Genomic DNA, 13,970 nt, shown 5'->3' with positions numbered 1-13,970 from the left:
CTCAAAGGTAGACGAGAGGAAGATTGTTGTTGTTCTAAACATATTCTTAGTAAATTTCAATGAAAATATAAGTTTTGTGAACTATAGAGAGGCATCAGACTTGTTCCGAAATACAGTGTAAACGTCAAAATTCGAAACGTCAAAAAATAAGACGTTACAAAGCAAAACAAATCGGAACGGTTTCACTCCACTACTTTCATCGGAACGGAACTGCTCCGTTTCGTTGCTCCAAAACCTTCCGAAATCAATATGAACATTTCCAAGCTCTAACAAATATCATACCAGAGCGATACGGTAGGAACCATTAACGTCTGGACATAATCTCAGCCTCTATTATCTTGCTCCCTGGCAATGCTTTGGAATCGATAAGATTAAATCTTCCCTCGAATTATCCCTTTAAGATCCAAGGTAATGAAAATGTTCTAATAAAAAAAAATGTACTGGTCATTGACATCATACATAATCACATGACAGAAAAATCATTCTTTCACATAATAATTACACATATTTCAATTAATGACTTCCAAAGGTCATTATGTATTCTTGGATCAACAAGCGATGACTCGATTACTACTGCTTTCTGTGACGTCACTACTTATGTTCATCACGTGACGTCAGAGTTTTAAGTTTACTGGCATTTATCCAGTCTTTAGTGACTTTAGTCAGTGGCGAAATATTGATCAGAATGTTATATTCTTCTTTTTTATCAAATAAGACACCCCTGTCTCACAACCCCGGTGTAGCTTTTTTTTCTCAGTGGGAATAAAAATTCCTATTGAAATCCCAATGGGGAGAGAAATTCTTTTGTTCCAAGGTTGAAAATTTCAGTGGCAATGGTTTTGAAGTGCAATTTCTAAATATTGAATTTCCAAGTGGGGCTAAAATTCTAAGGTATTTTCCCACCGGGGACGAAATTTTTGTCAATCTTTGGAGTAAAATCTTCTACTGGGGATATTTTGGCCAAATTATCCAGTGGAAGGCGAGGGGGTCCCACCAAGTCTGTGAGAAGGGGGTGTTACTTTATTGTAGAGGTCTGCGATTCAGACTAGAATTGTACGCTACACACTTGATGCTGTGGAGAACATGCAAGTTGGAGTTGGCTACAGAATGTATACGGTAAAACTCCCCTCTTAGAGACCCAGCAAGACCAGTGGGGATAGAATTTTCGATTCCACTTGTTTGAAGAGGGACAATCAGGTAAGTATATTCAAAATTCCAAACGATTTACTGTCATGGATATGATTTTACAGTATGTTTCAATCTTGACTTATCGGCGTAAGCCTCTGAGGATCCTTGTGCCATTTGTTGTGTAGGTGAGCCTCTTCCAAGCTTTCCTGTCCTTTGCCACCCTCTCAGCCGTTGGAATCGACAGATCAAGATCAGCCCAGATTTGATCACGGCAGCGTTTCATCGTTTGGTGTTCCATGGGGCCGTTTCTTTGTAAAATCGTGCTTGTATGATTTGTTATCCTAGCCAGTATTATGGCGACGAATGACGTGCACAATTTGGATATTTAGGACATTTAATAATCGGGACAAATTTAAGGAAAATTTCCCTGTAGCTGGGAAAGAGTGTCACTGTTTTTGTAATATGGGGGTGTATTTATGCAATAGATGTAAGGAAACGCGATCATATTCAAAATGATCTGAAATTACAATTAGTTTATACATTCATGACGTAAATGTTTCAGCTGTTTTGTCACTCACCGAAAGACGCTTCGGTAGCTTTGAGAAGTGATATTATCAAAACTGAGTTTATCTAAATTCGGTTTCACCTACAGACAAATGACACTTGAGCTGAAATTGAAACTCCATCGCAGACTAACTAAAAGTCATCTGTGAAATATGTTTTTTTCAACAGCAATACTGATCACGTTTGCGGTCCAATGTTGTGTTAGTCCAGGATATTACTGGTGCAATGGCGGAAACACATTAGGGTTAAAAATTACAAAACAGATTTCACAAAACTTCATATACTTACATACTAAACTTATCTTCACATCCTCTGACGAAAAATTTCTTATGCAGGGAGTATATCTATAGAACAAGCCCTTCTCACAGACCCGGTAGAGTAAAAATAACGGACTGAAATTTGATGGGGATCGATATTCCCATATTTTTTATAGCTGGGGATTTAAATTATTTTATTTTCAATTAAGAAAATTCGGTGGTGTTGGGAAAAACAGGGTAATATTTTGCAGCGAAGATTGGTTTATTTGATTACTTTCAGTGGGGACACAAATTGGAGTATGATTTTCCACTGGGGACGATACTTTAGTTAATTTTTCCAGTAAAAAGGGGTCCCAATATGTCTGTGAGAAGGTGGTGTTATAAAGGGCCAGTGGTTCAGACCAAGATACAACTTTTAGAGACTTTAGGAACATAAACTTAAATCTAACTTTTGGTCTTCAGGTAGACATGATTTTACAAGTGTTTAACATCAACAACAAACACAACTTCCTGTGGTATTATATCTTGAGGACATTACTTAATGACGTCACATATTGGTGTTACGTCATTAACCAAAGTGGCCCTTGCAGCTTTCCTCAATGACTTTTTGAGGTAAATTGACAATAAAAACCCAGCCGGCACACAACGTTTTCAAAACGTTTTTTTTAGGTTTAGATTACGTTTTGAAGAAACGCGTTGCCAAAAAGCGCTTTAAAAACGTTTTTTCAACGTTGTAGAGAAAACGCGTTATTTCATAACGTTTATTAAACGTGTTTAAAACGTTATTATTCAAACGTTTTTCAAAGGTTTTGCGAACAACGTTTGATAAGCGTTTTTTCAAAACTTGATTTAAACGTGATTTTGATCAACGTTTTTTTAAACGTCTAGAAAACGTTTTTTTTGAGACGAAAGTGTAGTGCCCCAGATCTGGATTTGAAATATATAAATATAACCTCATCAACTGTCAGCTTTTATCCCAGGAAAATTTCTGAGTCCTTCTGAGACCTTACCTGCTCTGAGATATAGCATAGGAGAGATATTCTATATATCCTTTTGTCTTTTACTTTATTGACTTCTCTTTAAGTGTTAAATATATTTTAATAAAACGCCCACCCCTGTTCGAATACCTCGTAAGATCGCCTACCCATAGAATAGAAACTTTTGAAATTCTCTTCGTCACGCCCTTTCCAAATTACAAACCGCGCGCCCGCTTCCTGTCCCACTCGCCGCCACCCCACCCGCCGGCTGGGAATGCAAACTCGACGTTTAAACCTCTACAAACAAACAAGTCAAAATATGGGTCAATATGTGCGGTTCTTGCGTGATGTACGGGAGGAGGAATCTTCACCCATAGCTCTCCATGTTTTAACAAATGCACCTTTTTAATACACCTTTTCGACCGTAGCGGCCAATTGCCGCGCGGGCACTTAATTATTTAATTATCCCCCTAAACTCGATCCAATCCTTTTTTTAAACATTTTTCTATTGTCTATGGGTACAAAAAAAGGACTGGGACGGTTTTAGTGGGATAAAGCGGACAAAAAAATGCCCACGCGGCAATGAGCGGCTATGGTCGAAAAGGTGTATACATAATTAAAGAGTAACAAAACAACAAATTATCAATAAAATCCAGGTAGGCTGTCAAAATCGCTAAAAGTTATTTCAAAACACATTTACATGACACTTTTCATTCGAATCCTAAATAAAAGTTAGTTTTTCTTAGTTGTTTAAAAAAAGTTAATTTACGTGGATTTACCGTGTGGGTAGATAACGTAATCCAAAACTCCAAAACACCTCTGATTAGACAAAAGCAAAGTTAAATCTTTTATAGCTGAGCATATTAGCTACTTGAAAGTTTTTAATGTAGCATATATAAAGCACCCAAAAGTGTCGAGAAGAAATCAGGAATAAAGAATCGCATCGAAGAGATGACCTTAGTTTCCACGCTTCGCAATAATTCCGTGGCAAAAATCAGAAAAATCCCTTGCTATTAAGTGTTAAAGGTGTGACACAATTTTGGCAAAAATGGGCCAAAAAACCATTCCCTGGGAAAGAAAATCCATCTCCGATGGAAAAATGCATCGAACTGCCACTGCTGGGGAAACACTGAAACTTTTTGGTTAAATTTTAATCCCCACAAAGTCTTTATTGATGTGTTAACCAAAAAAGACCTTCCCCAGCTAGCACACAACGTTGTTTCAACGTTCATCTAACGTTCACAACGTCCATATAACGTTAAATGAACGTTGAAACAACGTTGTGTGCTAGCTGGGTACTTTTTCAGCTCGTTATGCCATCTCTAAAACTAACAAAAGATTCTCAACGCTTCATTGAAATAGGGATGTTGCAGACAAAGAAAGTAACTTTTCCCAGCGTTGTTTCAACGTCCATCTAACGCTATAAACATGCCGTTGAAACAACGTTATGTGCCAGCTGGGTCGGTATATAGAGTTAAGTAGTCACACTGTCGCATATTCTCTCTGCGAAAAATTGACTGAAAATCATCTCCGGTAGGAAAAAACAGGAAAAGATACCCTGAAATTTTAACTCCATTGTAAATTGAATGGAAAAAATTACTCGCTTCAAAATTATCCTCATTGGCGTTTAAAATCTTCTATCACCTTTGGGTTTTTGAAATTTTTATTTCAGCAGAGAGAAGGGAAAGGGAAAGACAAGGGGTATGTGCGGATGGGATCTCCAAAAACCAACCCTTAGAGAGACTGATTTTTGCTGAAAAGGTGACCCTTAGAGATAGAATTTTCATTGATTTTTGAAAAATTACCCTTAGAGAGACTAATTAAAGTTTTTCTGACTTTTGCAACCCTTAGAGAGACTTTGTAAGGTTAAAAAACTGACCCTTAGCGTCTGCACATACCCAGTACCTATTTCTGTCTTAAATACTCCCCCCACGGGCTGCTTCTTGTTTACTTGCTTAGTTCGTGTAAATCCTTCTTGTGTTAAAATAAAACCAAAACTTCAACCATGAAAATCGATATAAAAATAGTTGTTGCTTTTATTAAATGAAATTCTTTATTAAAATTCTGTATGATGCTATGCACATAGCCCAATAAAGTAAAATAATAAAAATTTGACACCCTACTGAACCTCTGAAAGACATCAGGTCAAAGTCTCATCAAAAATTGCAAGGAACACATGTGAAAGGAAAACAAGGAAGAAAACTGATACCATGGCATTCTTTAATTTCAAAGTCGACTTTTGAGTTTCGAACAAAGTTCTCAAAACCTCTAAAAGATACATTAAATATGTTAGGTTCTGAAAGCGACGTCACAATTGACCCACGCATTGACTGATATTTTTTACTGATCACCCTAACCCTGACAATGGATTCTGATTTGAGGAAAAAATTTGCAACATCGACATTGAGTTTACAATTACAGTGTCGTTCTTAGCTTAGTAGCTCAACATTCGACAGGATTTTTAAAAATCTTTTATTTTCTCAAGTTCAAGGGAATTAGATAGCTAACCTAAAATTTGCATGGTGAGATTTTCCAAGCAGTCGACTACTAACTAATAATTTTTTTTCCAAATAAAACGAAAAAAATTTAATAACTTCGAGTTCTAACAAGAGATAACATGATTTTATTTTGAAAACTTTTTCAAAGAAATGTGGGCACATTTTTAGCTTACCGCACCCAAAATATTTCAGATGCAGTATCTCATTTCGCTCTGATCTTGACAAATCAAATATTGGGGGATTCTACAAATAATGACGTCAAAATGAGATCAAATTATGCCGAACTTTGCACAACTTTGTAGGGTGGTCCTCCTTGTATTTCACTTGATTGACATTTTTGTACCTTTTATTTGATGCTTAATATGACAAATATACCAATTATTAAGAATAGGTTTGAACTATTTCAATCTCTTATTGAATAATTTAAGCAAAAATAGCTGCGGCAATAATTAAAAAGACTTTTGACTGATCGTCGGGAAAGTCTGTTTTTTACATCGAATCGAAATTTGATGAAACTTAGAAATTGAGTGGTACACGTATAGAAAATGGAGTCGGTGTTTTCAAATTCAAATAATGAAACTCCAGAAGTGTTGATCCACCAGTGGGTGGATGCTGCAGATCGAAAAGTATGGCAATTTTGGTCCTTTTATAGATTAGGCAGGATCACCGATTAATAAGAAACCAACTGCTATATATTAACCATCTCCCTTTTACATTTTAAAGAGAATCATATGTTTTGACTGGCAAATTGACCAGAACTACTTCTATCAGCAAGTTTGCAAAAATCATGACTTCCAACAGTTCACCAGAACCATGAAATCTGAAAGTAGATTCACTAGAACAATCAATTCTACCTGCAGTACACAATATCTTGTTGTTGCGTAAAAGATTCCGGAAAATCGAAGCTTTTATTTCTTTCTAGTGTGTTAAACAGCCACCCCCCCCCCACCTTTTTGCAAAGTAAAAAATTTTGGTTGCACCTCCTTAGACTCTATATTCATTGGCCGCCCCACTTTCAATTTCATGGCATGGGTTAAAAGTCAAAAGAATCAGATCCCAAATTTAATGGTGTTATCCTGAGGCATTGAACGAGACTTAAGTAATTTGTATGAAGAACCACTGTTTCGCAGACCCGTTGAGGCCCCAGTCCCAGCCCCAGCCCCACTGGAAAACGTGGTTAGAATTACGTCTCTGGTAGGAAAAATACCCTACAATTTCAAGCCCACTGGGAAATTAACTTTGATTTCATTTCAAATTGAAATTCAATAGTACAAAAATTGCACTCCAAAACCTGGGATGGTTGTGAAGCTCAATTTCCACTGAATTTCAAATTATGGTAAAATCAAAGTCAATTTTCCAGTGGAACCGAAATTGTAGGGTGTTTTTCCTGGACATAACAGTTTTTCCAAATGTTCCATTGAGGTGGAGGTTCCCACCGGATCTTTCACATGGGGCTTTTTTCATTTCCCTTAAAATAACGGCCTTGGACAGCTGCTGTGTGTCAAAAATGAAATCTAAGCGAAAAAAAACATTTTTTGAACAAAAATACCGAGAAAATAGAACAACTTATCGACTTTTTAAAGAGGTCCTCGACTTAATTGATCGATTCAGCAGAATTTAAAATCCTTTAAAATCCAAAAATGACATACAGATGTTTTCCAAAAGAATAAAAAATTGTATTTACAGCATTTATCCCTCACCATTTTTTCCTTCTTGGCAAGCTATCAAATACATATTTTTGATGAGAGCATTAAATATTTTTGAAGCTTTCGGATGTTCTTATTTTTTTTAATTTTAAGCCTTAAAATGACTTTCACCATTTTGTGAGTATTTTTGTCCATTTTCCTTAGAAACCGAGTGCTCTAGATCCGGCAAAGCCTTAAAATGTTCTTAACTTATTCTTAATATTTTGGTCATCATTTGTTCTTCAAAAAACTTGCAATGAGAGATATCTGGAGATCAAAGTCAAAGTAATTTTGACATAAGTGTATACATAAGTATGAATCATTTTTTCATTCCAAGTCAAACATGTAGTTCGAAATGAATTTTTTGAATGAAAACCACATTACAATGTATAAAATTTCATAATATTATGATAACCGTTCTAAATAGACATTGAGTGCTCTTGAATAGTCATGTGATAGTCATGATGGACCAGTAAAATTCACTGTAAAATCAAAAATACCTAGTAAAGTTTCATAGGTCAATGGGCTTTTCCAGAAAAAAACCGTGCACCAACCTTTTGTGACCTACCCCCTTGGATTTCCAGACAATTTTAGGATCATACCCCTCTTTACAAATTTTCAATCATCATCCCCTTTGGAATTCCGCTTATTTTTGACAGATTTTCGTCTACCCTTATGGAATTCCACTGTATTTCAAACCTTACCCCCTTGGAATGGAAATGGACCTCCTCAACAGGGGGTGCACGATTTTTTTCTGGAAAAGCCCAATGCTAATTGGGGAAACATTTTTATCACTTCAAGCTTCTACAATAAATTCATTGCTTGGGTCCTTTAAGGAGTTTAAGGGGATTTATAATTGGCTCGTGGTTCACTAGAATACCAGTGTGTATCATTAACTTAGTTTGATCCTAGAGAATAAAGCTGGGTTAGGAACCACCTTACTGGAGATTCCTGACTGTACCAAAATCAACAAATCTAAAAAAACACTGACAAGGTCAACCAAAGAGGTCTGATTCTGGGTTGAATCTGCGACTCCGGAAAGCTGAGGTTCTAAGAATAGTAGTCAGTATGCGTGAGTTATCATAAGACCCCTGTCTCAGTACCCAATTGCATTTTTTAACTCAGGGAAATTAAAGCTTTTATCAAAAGACCATTAACATTTGAAATCTTTTTCCTTTTTCATCTCAAAAAAGATTTTGGGGGGCAATTTTTTTCTCAGTCATTTCTCAACGGTAGAGATAATATTTACTCGACGGGCTGAATTATTTTCCTCGTTTTTTCAATGTAAATTTATTTCCCCACTTGGAATTCAAATAAAGTTGGCTTTGTATTTTTTTGGCATCCAAATCTACTTCTCCTCAGGTGCCTTTCAAATCACATGCTTCCTAAAGAACCAGCAAAGCAATATGTCACCTCTATCCATCTGGCACATAACGTTGTTACAACGTTCATTTAACGTTATATGGACGTTGTGAACATTAGACTAACGTTAAAACAACGTTGCGTGCCAGCTTGGTAAGCAGTATTTTTATGAAGTGCCTTTTGAAAAGGATTAATTTCAACAGTACTTATGTGGTATATAAAAAACAAAGATACAACCGCAAAGGGGTGGTCCAGTTCAAATATTTCGTGACCTCTAAAATAATGAACATATCACTTTCAATCATAGATATCTTATTGCCCCCGCAGGAGCGTAGCGACGAGGAGGCACTCATAGTTTCACGCATAGATATTGGACTGGAATCTCGAAATTTTGTTGCTTTTGTTGTTTGTTTTGTCGCCCAAGCATCCCCGTAGTTAGTCTCTTCCGTAAATGTTCGGTTTTTTTCCGAGACGGTAGTATACATATTTTTATATTACGTTATATGGTATTATCATTATTACATATTACAATTTTAGTTTTGATTTAGCTTTGAAAAGCTGAAGCGAGTGTTTTAAATGCAAATCAAAACAGTGTATGATATAACACGAACTACAATATTACTTGTGCAAATCAAAACAAACAAAATGGCAGACTGGTTATGATGATGATGAGGATGAGCTGATTCATTGACTAGAAAAAGTGTTTTGCATGTCAAATTTTGTTTCTTGTCTTTGAAACTGAATACTAACTACTGTAATTTAGTCAGAAGTTCACTCAGAGGAATGTAAAGATTCATTCCTCTGGTTCACTTCAGCAATGATTTCAATTCTTTTTCCAGAATCTTTAAAGAAATTTGCTTAAGTTTTCAAATGTACATTTGATATTTTTGTTCAAACTCTAATTTATTTTTGTCTGTCATTTTATTGATAACCTTTATTGTTTATGGGGCCTCTTGAGCTTTAAATACTATCATATGGTCGTAACTCGAGAAAGTCCTTCTTAACTTAGTAAAACAACCGGCAAAGTACAAAAAAGATGAATGTACGCATAATGTAAAGTTGAATCCAAACGTGGTTGACTTTTTCTTTTGGTCTTCAAAATAATTTACCTCACTTAGAGTGTTTTTACGTCTTTTCAGTGTGGTAAAACTTTTTCAAAAACCTGAAAAAAGTTTGTTTACTCGTTAAACTTTACATGCACACGTTAAACTTTTTCATGCAGTTGTGATAGCCTAAATAACTTACGCTCCAGTGGTTTGGTGAAATAGCTCCAAATTCTGGCTTTCTAAGTTAGGAGAGACCTTCCCGAAGGCATTTAACGGTGGTTAGACTAGGTACACAGACAGTCATACAGAAACACCATAAAGGGAAAGTATATCGCTAGCTATAAACTCAAAAATTCTAGCTTCCTGAAGGCACGTCTCTTCATTGTCTGCGCTGCGATCAGCTTGGAGAAAAGATTGCATCATGAAAAAGGACTATGTACTTGAAAAGAAATTTAGGCGCATTTTAACTTTTCTCGATTGTACGTCTGAATGAACCACAATGGCATTCCTTTACTTTTCTTTTGACCAACAACATAGAAGATTTTGCTTGAGAAGTGCAATCACAGCGTACGCTAGTGTAGCCCGGGCCTTAACTAGGATAAGTGAGTTTCTATTTCACCCAACTTAAGATGGCGCAGAACTTTTTGATAAATTTTATACGCAGTATCCTCTTGACTATTGTTTATTAGGCAAAGTAGCAATAGAGAAATGTTGAAATATAGCAGCCAATGAAAAAAAAAAACAAGCTATTTCTGATTGGTTACCTTGTGGATTTATTCACTGCGTATGTCCATATATTTTGCCTACAATCTAAGATGTCTGCGACATTATTAGAAAAGGTCTATTTAGTGAATAATAATCATGACATATATCGTTATAAGAAAGAAACTAGGAGAAAAAACAAACAAACAGGAGATGTGAAAATCAGTAAGATAATGATACCATGACTTTTTAAATATATTTTTGAGAGGCTTTTGCAGCTTTTCCTTAAATTTTATTAAGTTATCAAGCTGCATGAATTCTTCAAGTATGTATTTTTTTATAATGGAATATGATTTTTTTTTCAAGCAAACGCCTCAATCAATCAATAAATCAATCAATCAATTAATCAATCAATCAATCAATCAATCAACCAATCAATCAATCAATAATTAAATCAATCAATTATTCCTGATTATTTTTTAATGTTTAATCTTTAAAGCATTAAAGCTTTATAAGTGCATGACATGATCTTTATGTGGGGGCATTTAGTGAAAGCTATGACTAGTATAAAACACTAGATAGAGCGCTAGTGTAGCCCGGGCCTTAACTAGGATAAGTGAGTTTCTATTTCACCCAACTTAAGATGGCGCAGAACTTTTCGATAAATTTTATACGCAGTATCCTCTTGACTATTGTTTATTAGGCAAAGTAGCAATAGAGAAATGTTGAAATATAGCAGCCAATGAAAAAAAAAACAAGCTATTTCTGATTGGTTACCTTGTGGATTTATTCACTGCGTATGTCCATATATTTTGCCTACAATCTAAGATGTCTGCGACATTATTAGAAAAGGTCTATTTAGTGAATAATAATCATGACATATATCGTTATAAGAAAGAAACTAGGAGAAAAAACAAACAAACAGGAGATGTGAAAATCAGTAAGATAATGATACCATGACTTTTTAAATATATTTTTGAGAGGCTTTTGCAGCTTTTCCTTAAATTTTATTAAGTTATCAAGCTGCATGAATTCTTCAAGTATGTATTTTTTTATAATGGAATATGATTTTTTTTTCAAGCAAACGCCTCAATCAATCAATAAATCAATCAATCAATTAATCAATCAATCAATCAATCAATCAACCAATCAATCAATCAATAATTAAATCAATCAATTATTCCTGATTATTTTTTAATGTTTAATCTTTAAAGCATTAAAGCTTTATAAGTGCATGACATGATCTTTATGTGGGGGCATTTAGTGAAAGCTATGACTAGTATAAAACACTAGATAGAGCTTTTCCTACCCTATTTGAAGCAAAATAATTCGCCATCTTGGATGGATGACGTCACAATTTAACTTGCGAGATCCTTGAAATTTTGAAGTCATTGCAGTTTCGAAAAAAGTTTCAAAAGTGAAAATCAAGATGTGACCCCACAAAATCGATAGGTCGCTGCACGCTTGCTAGGCCTGTAGATTTAGAACGCCATGTGCGCTATGTGCAATATTTTTTAGAATCAACGAATCTACCAAATTTGAATTTGTAAAAATTATTTGTTCCTTTTTATAAACTCCTAGATATTAACTTGAAAACAGATTAACTGAATTCTGCGAACACTTAACTTGGCTGGCAAAATGCTTTTTAAAATAACGCCACTTATAAGTTAAAAATACAACATTTTAGCCCATTTTACGTCGGCCAAATTAACGCTGGCCATTATTGATGATCCGATTCTGGCGAAATATAAACGTCGAGGTGTTTAAAGGGTCGATAATGTATTTCATAAAAACGCAAAGAAATTATTTACGTCAAATGTTACGCCAAATCTAATTAGCCATTCCATTTTATGTCCATACAAGGAGGGGGGGTTGGACGAACATTTCCCCAGTATGGAAATTTAATGGAATGGCCCAATCGTCAACGTTTGATGGATCGTAAGGGATACTGTCCGTTTTGCGAAGAAGAAGAAGATCTAATCTTTCTTTTTCGACGTTTGTTCTTCCATCGAGTAATCCTGCCGTAAAAGTAGTAAATGAAGGAGTTCAATCCAGAATTAATAACAAGTAATGCGGTAGCATAGATGTTTGGCCAAGGTCTCGTCTTTTGCTTCATTTGTATGTTAAAACTCAAAGTACAAAAAATGAAAGCTAGAGCTGTTAACAGACACAGTATGAAGCTGCTTTGAGCATTTTTCTGGCGATTTACAGAACCATGTTGGTTACTGTTGCTGATTTGTGACATTCTGCGATTCTGTTTGATGATTTGCATGTACACCAGTGTGTATAAGACTGCAAGGAGGATTTCAGCGGTGGTTAAGGTTGATGAGACTGTCTTCTTCATGCGACTCCAAAGAATCTGATCGTTAGAATCGTAGGCTTTTTGGTACGGGTATATCAAATATGTGGTCAAAGTGGATAACAACCATAAGATGAAAAGGAAGAATTTGGCATGTTTTATCTTCCAGTAAACACGATGTTTCAAAGGGAATGATATAGCAACGTATCTATCCATTGCCAGAGCTGTCAAATGGACAGTTGATAAGAGCAGAGACAGGAGGTAAGCATATCTAACGATGTAGGTGTATAACAACTGATGGGTCATATTTAAGAGTGGCAAAGCAATATTGGCAAACCCGAATAATGCATCTGAAATCGATAAACTGAGAAGTAGTGTTTCGTAACTGTTCTTCTTCTTCTTCCGTTTGATGTAGATGATTTCAAAGATATTCATTGCCAAACATAAACAGGATATCAGAATAAGCACAATGCTACCTGCTTCTGAAGTATAATAGTGCCGCGACATTTCAACATCTGTGGTTAAAGTATTTACCTTGCTCATTTTTATTGGTCTAAAATATGAAAAAGAACAAAATTTACTCTTTTTAAACACCCCTTCATAGACCCACTGGGACCCCTCCTCACTGGAAAAACTGTCCAAAATATCATCACCGGTGGAAAATTTCCCTCCAGTTTTTGTCCCCACTGAAAATAATAATATAACCCAATCCTCACTGCAAAATACTATGCTATTTTTCATTTTTCCATCCCCACTGAATTTTCTGACTTGAAAACAAAAGAACTCAAATCCCCAGCCATCAAAAATGTGAAAATATCAACCCCCATCGAGTTGCATTCCGTTATTTTTAACCCCCATTGAAAAAAAATCCTACCGGGTCCGTGAGAAGGGGGTGTTTTAAGAATAAGTATAATTTTTAAAATTTGAACAAATAGTTATCAAGAAACTTTTTCAGTCAACCGATAATAACCTGATAACAGCTGTTCATAATTGTCTTACGTGCACGGTAAACCTCTGAAGGCACTTGAAAATTATACATCTGAGGAAAATAGTCCTCCCGCGGAAAATTTTACAACAAGAATCTTGTTGTGCGCCAGAAAGTCAAAAACTGATACGGCGCCCTATTCATAAACACAATCACGCAACTTTGTTGTCATCTCCAGTCCTTTTAGACGAACGCAGTCCTTACGATTTCGAGATTACATATTCGTCAGATTGTATGTTTTCACCCATCCCTTTAGAGCTTCAGCGTGGTGGGCAGAAAACAACCACAATCTGATCTCAGGTTAACCGATAACGGATCAAAGAAATGGAATTTCACTGTTGGAAAGAAATAGCCTCGAACAGCCAATTTACAAACCCCACTTGAGAAAGGCCGCACTCCAACAAAGCTTCACTGACAGTAATGTTTGATCATTTCGACGAAATCTCAGCCATGTTGATTTCTACACT

General features: G+C 35.7%; 1 protein-coding gene across 1 annotated transcript; it reads right to left on the bottom strand.

Moving 5' to 3' along the window:
- Nucleotides 1-12,195: 12,195 nt before the first annotated feature.
- LOC136802811 (5-hydroxytryptamine receptor 2C-like) lies at nucleotides 12,196-13,061 on the bottom strand. The gene is made up of 2 exons (XM_067059577.1): nucleotides 12,429-13,061; nucleotides 12,196-12,237 (listed from the first exon to the last, which is right to left on the bottom strand). Exons 1-2 carry the CDS (start codon nucleotides 13,059-13,061, stop codon nucleotides 12,196-12,198), a joined length of 675 nt encoding a protein of 224 aa, XP_066915678.1.
- Between the last annotated feature and the right edge of the window lie 909 nt (nucleotides 13,062-13,970).

This window comes from Clytia hemisphaerica, unplaced genomic scaffold (genome assembly GCF_902728285.1).
Source record: "Clytia hemisphaerica strain Z4C2 unplaced genomic scaffold, Clytia hemisphaerica genome assembly, whole genome shotgun sequence".
Lineage (NCBI taxonomy): Eukaryota > Metazoa > Cnidaria > Hydrozoa > Leptothecata > Clytiidae > Clytia > Clytia hemisphaerica.
This window is presented reverse-complemented; position numbering and strand designations above follow the sequence as displayed.